The sequence below is a fragment of the Hordeum vulgare genome, chromosome 5H (assembly GCF_904849725.1).
Source record: "Hordeum vulgare subsp. vulgare chromosome 5H, MorexV3_pseudomolecules_assembly, whole genome shotgun sequence".
In the NCBI taxonomy this organism is placed as follows: Eukaryota; Viridiplantae; Streptophyta; class Magnoliopsida; order Poales; family Poaceae; genus Hordeum; species Hordeum vulgare.
Window position 1 is genome coordinate 342,352,058 of NC_058522.1, and position 11,414 is coordinate 342,363,471.

An 11,414-nucleotide genomic window follows, 5' to 3' on the forward strand; every position below is an offset into this window, starting at 1 on the left:
TCGTATATGGAGATGCCGAAGAGCTCGTCGTAAAGGGTTACGTCGATGCTAGCTTTGACACAGATCTGGATGACTCCAAGTCACAAACCGGATACATGTATATTTTGAATAATGAGGCAGTTAGCTGGTGCAGTTGCAAGGAAAGCGTCGTGGCGGCATCTACATGTGAAGCAGAGTACATAGCTGCTTCGGAAGCAGCACAGGAAGGAGTCTGGATGAAGGAGTTCATCACCGACCTAGGAGTGATTCCAAGTGCGTCGGGCCCGATGACTTTGTTCTGCGACAACACTAGAGCTATTGCCATTGCAAAGGAGCCCAGGTTTCACAAGAAGACCAAGCACATCAAGCGCCGCTTCAACTCCATTTGTATATACATCCAGGATGGAGATATAGATATTTGTAAAGTACATACAAATCTGAATATCGCAGACCCGTTGACTAAACCTCTTCCACAGGCAAAGCATGATCAACACCAAAACTCTATGGGTGTTCGATTCCTCACAATGTAACTAGATTATTGACTCTAGTGCAAGTGGGATACTGTTGGAAATATGCCCTAGAGGCAATAATAAAGTGGTTGTTATTATATTTCCTAGTTCATGATAATTGTCTATTATTCATGCTATGATTGTATTAACCGAAAACCGTAATACATGTGTGAATATATAGATCACAATGTGTCCCTAGTGAGACTCTAGTTTGCTAGCTCGTTGATCAATAGATGATCATGGTTTCCTCATCATGGACATTGGATGTCATTGATAACGGGATCACATCATTGGGGAATGATGTGATGGATAATACCCAATCCTAAGCATAGCACTAGATCGTGTTGTTCGTCTGCTAAAGCTTTTCTAATGTTAAGTATCATTTCCTTAGACCATGAGATCAACTCCCGGATGCCGTAGGAGTGCTTTGGGTGTATCAAATGTCACAACGTAACTGGGTTATTATAAAGGTGCACTACGGTGTCTCCGAAAGTGTTGATACGTATCCAACGTATCTATAATTTTTTATGGTTCCATTCTATTATCTTAGCAAACTTTAGATGTTTTGTATGACTTTTATATCTTTTTTGGGACTAACTTATTAACTCAGTGCCAAGTGTGAGTTCCTGTTTTTTCCGTGTTTTTGACCCTTTTCAGAGGAGGATTTTAAACGGTGTCCAAACAGAATAAAACTTCCGAAAAGATTTTTTTTCCGGAACAGAAGATACGCACGAGACTTGAGAACCAAGGCAGGGGCCAGCAGGGGACCCCACAAGCCCCCTAGGCGCGGCCAGGGGGGCCGCGCCTAGCAGGCTTGTGGGCCCCCTGTGGCTCGTCTGCCCTACCTCTTTCGCCTATAAATTCAGAAAAATTCCAAAACTGCGGGAGGGATCCAAGACAACACTTTTCCGCCGCCGCAAGCTTCTGTCTCCGCAAGATCCCATCTGGGGCACATTCTGGTGCACTGCCGGAGGGGGGATTCGTATACGGAGGGCTTCTTCATCAACACCATGACCTCTCTGATGATGCGTGAGTAGTTCACCATAGACCTTCGGGTCCATAGCTAGTAGTTAGATGGCTTCTTCTCTCTCTTGGATCTTCAATACAAAGTTCTCCATGATCTTCATGGGGATGTATCTGATGTAATCTTCTTTGCGGTGTGTTTGTCGAGATCCGATGAATTGTGGATTTATGATCAGATTATCTATGAATCTTATTGGAGTTTCTTCTGATCTCTTATATGCATGATTTCATATCCTTGTAATTCTCTTCGAGTTGTGGGTTTTGTTTGGCCAACTTGATCTATGATTCTTGCAATGGGAGAAGTGCTTGTTTTTGGGTTCATACCGTGCGGTGACCTCACCCAGTGACAGAAGGGGTAGCGAGGCACGCATCATGTTGTTGCCATCAAGGGTAAAAAGATGGGGTTTTCATCATTGGTTTGAGTTTATCCCTCTACATCATGTCATCTTGCTTAAGGCATTACTCTGTTCGTCATGAACTCAATACACTAGATGCATGCTGGATAGCGGTCGATGTGTGGAGTAATAGTAGTAGATGCAGAAAGTATCGGTCTACTTGTCACGGACATGATGCCTATATGTATGATCATTGCCTTAGATATCGTCATGACTTTGCGCAGTTCTATCAATTGCTCGACAGTAATTTGTTCACCCACTGTATTATTTGCTATTTTGAGAGAAGCCTCTAGTGAACACTATGGCCCCCGGGTCTACTTCACACCATATTTTCAGCCTTACACTTTTACTTCGTTGCACTTTCCGCCTTCAGATCTCACTTTGCAATCAATCTTGAAGGGATTGACAACCCCTTTATAGCGTTGGGTGCAAGCTCTTTTGTGTTTGCGCAGGTACTCTGGACTTGACACGATTCTCCTACTGGATTGATACCTTGGTTCTCAAACTGAGGGAAATACTTACTGCTCCTGTGCTGCATCACCCTTTCCTCTTCAAGGGAAAAACCAACGCAAGCTCAAGAGGCAGCAAGTGTCTGTTGGGTTGTACGAATCGATACTCGGATTTGTCACTCCGTGTGACGTAGAGGTATCTCTGGGTCCACTCGGTAATTAATCATCATATTGAGCTCAGTGTGACTGAGGAGTTAGCCACGGGATGATGTGTTACAAAACCAGTAAAAAGACTTGCGGGTAACGAGATTGAACAAGGTATGGGGATACCGACGATCGAATCTCGGGCAAGTATCATACACGTAGACAAAGGGAATTGCATACGGGATTGATAGAATCCTTGACATCGTGGTTCATCCGATGAGATCATCATGGAACATGTGGGAACCAACATGGATATCCAGACCCCGATGTTGGTTATTGGCCGGAGAGGTGTCTCGGTCATGTTTGCATGTCTCCCGGACCCGTAGGGTCTACACACTTAAGGTTCGATGACGCTAGAGTTGTAAAGGGAAGAGAATGTGGTTACCGAAGGTTGTTCGGAGTCCCGGATGAGATCCCGGACATCACGATGAGCTCCAGAATGGTCCGTAGGTAAAGATTTACATATAGGAAGTCCTGTTTTGGTCACCGGAAAAGTTTCGAGCTCATTGATAGTGTACCAGGAGTGTCGTGTGCGTGCCGGAGGACCCGTGGGAGGGGTGTGACGACAAAAGGAGTTCATGGACTGTTAGAGGAGGTGGACCGGCCCTTATTGGGCTGGCCAAGGCCTTCCCTAAAGGCCCATGCGTCTAGGGATAAGGAGATAAGGAAAAATGAGTTTTAAAAGGAAGGGATCCACCTCCCTTGTGGGAGGTGGAATCCTCCCTATCTCGGCCGAACTCCTCCTCCATGGAGGAGTGGCCAAGGCAGCCCTCCCTCTCCTTCCCCCTATATATACTTGAGGTTTTGGGATTTCTGAGACACAATAATTCATCTCTCTCCCACGACGCAGCCCTACCTCTCTCTTCTTCCTCCTCCGTAGAGCTTGGCAAAGCCCTACCGGAGAACCACATAGCTCCACCACCACCATGTCGTCGTGCTGCCGGAGCTCTCCCTCAACTTCTCCTCTCTTCTTGCTGGATCAAGAAGGAGGAGACATCACCGGGTTGTACGTGTGTTGAACGCGAAGGCACCGTCGTTCGGTGCATAGATCGAAATCTACCGCGGTTTGAATCACTGCGAGTACGACTCCATCAACCGTGTTCTAGCAACGCTTCCGCTTAGCAATATTTAAAGGTATGAAGATGTTCTACCCCTTTTCTCATTGTTGGTTTCTCCATAGATAGATCCTTGCATGACGTAGGAATTTTTTTTGAAATTGCTACAGTCCCCAACGCATATTGTTTGCAATAGTGAGTCTTGAATATGGAAGTTCTTCATTCACATATGTTTGATGCATATAGCCAAGATTTATATGACTTTTCTTGTCCTTCTACCATGTGTGTGTCCATGCAGTCCAAAGCAACTATCCTTTAAAAAGGGATTAAACACGTTTAGGGGGAGCTTGTACTAGTCATGTATCTTAAAAAGTTGTCATATTCTAATGCCTATTTTTAATTGAAGCTTTGATTGTATGTTGTCATCAATTACAAAAAAGGGGGAGACTAAAAGCACATATGCTCCCTTGGTGCTTTTGATAATTAATGACAACATACACTATCTCTTGGACTAACCCTTTTACCTAGTGTATTTCAGGTATAGTCAACAGATAGCATTGGCCAAAGGATTGTGAGGAGAAGCCCCTTGATGCAAGGAAACGAATAGGATTGTCTCAAGCTTCAAGCAAGAAGACTCTACATTTTACATTTGTGAGAAATCACTTTGAGTCCATAGGAAAGACAATACTATTAAAAGGGGGTGCGATATTAGGATGAATTGGTTGCTCAAGTGCTTAGAGATAGGCACCAAAATATTCAATCATTCTCCCGGAAATATATTTGTCCCAAGCCAAAACAACAAAATCGGTGCCACCAACTTTTCCCACTTGGCCGTACAGATTTTTCCAGTGATAGATCCTTTGCCAAACTCTAATCTCTCGGTACCACCGAAAGCATGTGACCAACTTTCTGTTGAGAAAATTCAAAGAATCAGAATTTCTGAGGTTGGAATCGGTCTCACCGAGATTTGGAAACTGCTCTAGGTCATTGAATCGGTACCACCGAGATTCATATATTGGTCTCACCGATTCATTTTGGTGTCGCCAAGTTGGGTAATAATGTTGTAACGTTCAGATTTTGGGGATGCCTATATGTACCCCTCCACCTCATCTCATTCGTAGAGTAAGCACTTAGAACACACCCCACTTGCCAAATCCATTTGTTTGAGAGAGAGCCACATACTCATGTGTTGAGATCAAGAGATTCCAATCCAACCATTTTAAACTTGATCTCTAGCCTCCCCAAGTTGTTTTTCGCAAGATCAATCTCTCCTACCCATGCCAAATCTGTGAGACAGTGATTGAGTGTTGAGGGGACTATCTTTTGAAGCACAAGAGGAAGGAGTTCATCGTTTTACGACATCTATTACCTTTTGGAGGGTGGTGCCTCCTAGATTTGTTAGGTGTCGCTTGGGAGCCTCCTACTTCGTGTTGTGGAGTTGAACCAAGAAGTTTGTATGGGAAAGGAGATCTCCTACTTCATGAAGATCTACCATGAGTGAGGCTAGTCATGTGTGGACGTAAGCCATGGTGGAATAGACAAGGCTGCTTCTTTGTGGATCCCTTGTGGGTGAAGCCCTTCGTGGACTCTCGCAGCCGTTACGCTCTATGGGTTGAAGTCTCCACTAACATGGACGTACGATAGCACCACCTACCGGAACCACGCCAAAAATCACCATGTCATCTTTGCGTTTGATCTTCCTAATCTCTACTCATTACTTACATGTGCAATGTGTTTACTTTCCGCTGCCATATTTGTTGACTAGCATGTGTAGGATGCACTAGACTTGTTAGAATTGCTAAAATATGCCAACCATTAAAATTGAGAAAATGCTAGAATTTTAATTTACGCAAGTAGTCTATTCACCCCCCCCCCCCTCTAGAAACCCCTTCTATCGATCCAACAGGTGGCCGCACGACTACAGCGTCCGGACTCGTAACGTCGGGAATCCATTGCTTCCGCACAACCTGTGCTTGGATCCGGTGTTGTTGCCTTATCTGAGGCGGTGCGGTCCGCCTGGTGTCCGAACGCCATGGTGGAAGCGCAACCCTTCCGTTGGCGCGTCGAGCACCAAGCTTGGCCGACCTCGGACGATGTCATGGCGCGGTGTGCTCACCGGGCGAGGAAGTGGTCCCGGGATGCAACGGAGGACCTCGTGGCGGCAGATGTTAGAGAGACGAAATCACGCTCTCTGGCGCCCCGTAGGGTGCAGCACTGCGGTCGACGCAACCGCGTCGTGATGGACGTCGGCTCCTCCGAGGAAGGATCCGTCATCGACCTCACATCGACTGGCACCGTCCGGGTTACAGGCTCCGACGAGGAAGAGTAGGGATGGAAGACGGCCGGAGCTAGACTCCCGTGAGCTGGCTAGTGTCCCATGTCCTACTCTACGTTGTCGGCGATCGGATCGACACTACGAGGGACGCAACCAGCTACCGGACATGGGCACGGCGAAGCCGGATGAGCTCCGCTTAGTATTAGGTATACGTTGCGTGTAATAGTATGAATTTAAGGTTTCTAATTTAACATATCCAAATGTAGATGCATTATTTAAGACGGGACCGGTTAGCGTCCGCGGACGTGTCCACGTTTGAGGGGTCGAATTTAAGAAGGCCGGCTGTAAATGCTGTAACACCAACACTTTTGGTTAAACTCTATCAGTGTTAAATCCGAAATACAGCTGTGGCCAGGCAGGGTGAATGACAGTTTGTTTTTCCTCTTGTGAGTACACTCCAAAATCCTCGGGAGTATTTTGTTGTCACTGTAAATTAGTCGTTGTTTGTTTGTGAGTAAGGGCTGTATACTCGGTGTTATTAGCTTTTGGGTAGCTGTAGTAATAGTGTTTAAAAATTTAATTGAGAAGGTGACACGGTAGACGAGTATATGGCGACATATGTGAGACGCAGTTAGTCTGAAATGTTACTGTCAAGGACGGTTGTGTTTACTACTGTCAAGGAGTACTAGAGTAGTATATATATCTTTCTTTGCAAAAAAAAATAAAAAATGCAGGACGTGCAGTAACAGAAACGCACCCAGTCCAGACGTTTCAGCGCGAGCTAAATTAATATATTAATTGATTGATTTAGCAGTCATTGAATTCCCAGTAATAAGATGTCAAAAAATCTCAGTAATAAGAAAATAATAATAATAGAATATTAGAATAATAAGTACTACTATTATACTAGTACTAGTGGAGTAGTAAAGCTATTCCTTTTGTTCAGAACGGCATCCACATATATAGCTGTCAAGTGATCCCTCGGCCCTGATTCTCCTCGCCTCGCTTGCCTCCCGGCCCGCCTCGCACAAATTCAACATTTCTCTCCGCTCTTTAATCAGTCGTCGGAGAAGAAGAGGAAGGGATCGATGACGAGCAAGTCCGGCAGCGGCGCCGCGGAGGATGGCAGCTACGAGTACGAGGAGGAGTCGGTGCAGAACGCCCGCGGGATGAAGCTCTTCACCTGCAGATGGCTCCCCCCCAAGGGCCAGATAGTCAAGGCCCACGTTTTCCTCTGCCATGGTACGCCCTCCTCGCCGCTCCCTTCCTTCCTTCCTTCCTTCCTTCCTTCCTCCTTGCCGTTGCGCTCTAATGGCGAATGATTCAACGGACCAACTTAAGAACTAACCAACCAACATGCGTGCGTGCAGGGTATGCGGTGGAGTGCAGCGTGACGATGCGGGGGACGGGGGTGCGGCTGGCGCAGGCCGGGTACGCCGTGTACGGGGTGGACTTCGAGGGCCACGGCAGGTCGGAGGGGCTCCAGGGCTACGTCCCCTCCTTCGACGTCCTCGTCGCCGACACCGACGCCTTCTTCGCCGCCGTCGTCGCCTCTACCGCCAACACGGACCTCCCCCGCTTCTTGCTCGGCGAGTCCATGGGCGGCGCCGTCGCGCTGCTCCTCCACCGGATGCGCCCGTCCTACTGGACCGGCGCCGTCCTCGTCGCCCCCATGTGCAAGGTACCTACACGTGCATGCTCCTTACCTACGACTACTACTACTACTCCGGCCGGCCCTCCTCCGAATCATGCATCTTCCAAAGACCACACCACCGCAACTTTAGACTAGTAGCTAGTACTCGTACGCGGCGACGATCGAGACGGAAACGAGATGCATGCACGCACGATCAATCCGGCCGCGGATGCAAGCTAGTTGCCGTCATCATTTGACTTTTGACCGGATGGATCGGGATGGCGCCCGGCGTGCGGGCCGTTAGCGATTTCCCACTTGTTTAGTTTAATCCATTCCAATCCATTCCGGAGCAGTTGACCCGGCCATCCATTCAGGCTTCTCGGCTCTCGCCCGATCACGACATATATTCTACTTCCTCCTTAAAATAATACCAAAAACGTTTAGATCACTAAATCTAAACAGAGGAAGTACTACTTTGTTGATCGATGGATAGTTGCTTTCCTTAATTTTAGAGCAATTCATAGTAGTACTAAGGGTGTGTTTTTTAATTATATTTCAGATCGCTGATGAGATGCGGCCGCATCCGGTGGTGGTGAGCGTCCTCAAGCTGATGACCAACATCATCCCCACGTGGAAGATCGTGCCGACCACCGACGTCATCGACGCCGCCTACAGGATGCAGGAGAAGCGCGACGAGATCAGGAACAACCCCCACTGCTACCAGGGCAAGCCGCGGCTCAAGACCGCCTACGAGCTCCTCAGGGTCAGCCTCAACCTCGAGAACAACGTACTCCCAAAGGTTACTTGTACTACCACCACTAATTATCTACTCTTCTTTTTTCACGGGAGGTACTCCCTCCGTTCACAAATATGAGATGCATGTTCTAAGTTTTTTATAAGGTAACTCGATTGTATATAGATACGTCGTGTGTTTGTTCATTCGTTCTCAATCTTCATGTAGTCCATATTAGAATATTTGAAAACATTTCATATTTGTGAATGGAGGGAATACTACTAATTACTACGTACTAAAGAACAAATGATCCCCTTTCTCTCCGCATAGTATTCCATGAAGTATACTCATACTAACTAGGACGCTTGCACAGTAAGAGAGATATGATTAATAAATGGATTTTGGGTAGTATATTTTTTAATGGTCATGTGCCCTTATCTACACATCGCCATCGATCTCTTTTTCTCCAATTAAGCTCAAGAGGTTGATTTGCTCGTGTGACGTCCCTTTTTGGGTTAGTTGGCTCTAGCTTCAATCTCATACTCTCTCTACGTCTCACGCCTCTTCAGACAAGGTATTTGTCGCGTGTGTGATGCATTCAATGAATTCCAGTTTGCAGTCTGATGGCTTATTTTGTTGTCGTGGTCTCTCAATAATTGCCGTTTGTTTCACATAACTAACGACATTTTCCTCATCTTTCTAAATAGATATATACTCATAGGCTTCTAATAACTGGGGTTTCCGGCATATCCCCTTCAAAACATGCCACTCTGTATATATTTCCTTTTTTTAATAAAAAGGCAGTGCTCGTGTCAATTTCTCAAAAAGAAAACTCATAGGCTTCTAATTATAAATGATTTTTCACCGCATAAGAAAAAACTATAATTGGCTTTGTAAGTAACAAGAGCGATGCTGATGGATTGGTCCCGCATATGTATGCAGGTATCATTGCCCTTCCTGATCGTTCACGGAGGTGACGACAAGGTGACGGACCCGTCGGTGAGTGACCTCCTCTTCCGGTCGGCAGTGAGCCAGGACAAGAAGCTCAACCTCTACCCCGGCATGTGGCACGCCCTCACCTCCGGCGAGAGCCCCGAAAACATCCACATCGTTTTCCAAGATATCATCGCGTGGCTCGACCAAAGGTCATTCCCCAAATCATCATCGTCGGCGGCTGCCTTGGACTTGTCGTCGGAGATGGAGCAGAAGGCCAAGCACGATGAGCAGAATTTCGACAAACAAAATAGCACAAAAGCTAATGACGATGAGCAGCTGTAGGCATGGTTAAGTACAGCTGGGACTTGGAATCATGTTAGTTAACTGGCTGGCTACCCGTGTGGTGTATTAATTCATTATTGTACTAACTTGCTAGCTAGTTCGTTGGTTTCTGTCTTCTTGTATACCAGTATACCATGCAACCTGGATCTTTCAAAGATATATCATATGGCAGTGCTATTTCAGTTTTACAAAAAATCTTCATCGTCATATTTAAATGTGACTAGTGTAACGCCCCTGCGTTGCTATCGGTGCACAAAAATGGTTTATAAAGAATACTTCCTCTGTTTCTAAATATAAGTCTTTTTAGAGGTTTCATTAAGGGAGTACATACGGATATATATAGACATACTTTATAGTATAGATTAATTTATTTTGCTTCATATGTAGTCACTTAATGAAATATCTTAAAAGACTTATATTTAAGAACGGATGGAGTATATAACAACCAATGCACGTAGAACATTGTGGGTAATCTAGTAGTTTCAAAATAGATGGGGCGGATTGGGAGAAGTGGGTCAGGGTGGACGAAACCCGCTCCAGCATGGCCGGAGCATGGCGGAGGCGTGCCCAGCATGGCGGGGCCGTGGCGGGGGCGTGGCAGGCCCATGGCGAGAGGGTGGCGACCTAGACGTGGCGGGGGTGCAAGAAACTGCCGTCATGTAAGTTCGTCGTCGTGGTGGTCGTCGTTCGCACGACCAATAGACTCTTTGGCTCCGGAAACTATGTTCATTGGACGTGCTCCACTTGGATCTGTCGTCTTTGCCAAAGAAATTGACGTGGGAGGTCCTACCTCGTCGTATCGGGATTCATCCCTTTCATCTCCGTCCATCGGCTGTGTTAAGCCACCGGTTGTATAGGCTGTTATCGCATGCACCCTGTATAGCCAGCATGCGATACTACCATCAATCGTGGCCCCAGTTGTGGAGTAGTGGAGCCTGGAGTAGTGCTTGTACGTGCGTTAGTGGAGCCAAGTAGTGGCGCATGCATGATCAGCTCATGGTTGTTCAACTGTATATATACCCCAACCTAGAGCTTAATCAAATGCGTTGAATCTAATCCTCTCTCTCACTAAACATGGTATCACACACCACCGACCTGCCCCCTGTGCAGGCTCCCAATCTTCATCCCGCTTCCACCATGGACGCTAACCCCGTCCTCTCCCCTCGCTCCTCCCTCGATGGCCCTGCCGACGTCCTTCCTCCCAACGACGGCACTCTCACCGATCCACTACAGCTGGCCACCGCAGCCATCCCCCCGGCCGCGGTCCCGCCGGCCCTCCCCTCCGCCATCCTCCAGACCATCGACATCCGTCGTCATGTCCCCGTCGTCCTCGGCCTCCTCGCCGGCAACTACTCACAGTGGCGCCGCCATTTCGACACCATGATCGGCATGTTCGGCCTTCGGGCTCATGTCGACCCTGCTGCCGCTCCTCGTCCCCATGACCCGGAGTGGCAGATGACCGACCACACCGTCGTCCATTGGCTCTCCTCCACCATCGCGCCGGAGCTCCTCGAGGCGGTTATGCACTCCGAGGACTCGGCCCTGACCGTGTGGCGCGCCGTCGACGAGCTCTTCCACAGCAACCAGATGGCGCACGCCGTGTACATCGACACCGAGTACCACGCCGTCGTTCAGGGCGACATGACCATCATGCAATACTGCACTCGTCTTTGCAGCTTCGCCGATTAGCTTCGTGACCTGGGGCAACCGGTGACCGACTCCCGTCAGGTGTTTCACCTCCTCCGCGGCCTCAACCGCCAGTGTCACTCCGTTATTCCCCACATCACCTCTCATGATTCGCTCCCCTCTCTGCTCCAAGTCCGCTCGTTCCTCCTCCTTGAAGAACATCGCGTCGAGCACACGGCTCGGATCCTGTCCGCC

At 47.8% G+C, this 11,414-nt stretch overlaps 1 protein-coding gene across 1 annotated transcript; it reads left to right on the forward strand.

Moving 5' to 3' along the window:
* Positions 1 to 6,856: 6,856 nt before the first annotated feature.
* Positions 6,857 to 9,721, forward strand: LOC123398540 (caffeoylshikimate esterase-like). The gene is made up of 4 exons (XM_045093003.1): positions 6,857 to 7,131; positions 7,260 to 7,570; positions 8,082 to 8,321; positions 9,198 to 9,721. The coding sequence occupies exons 1-4, from the start codon at positions 6,978 to 6,980 to the stop codon at positions 9,531 to 9,533; spliced, it is 1,041 nt and encodes a 346-aa protein (XP_044948938.1). The 5' UTR covers positions 6,857 to 6,977; the 3' UTR covers positions 9,534 to 9,721.
* The last annotated feature ends 1,693 nt before the right edge of the window (positions 9,722 to 11,414 follow it).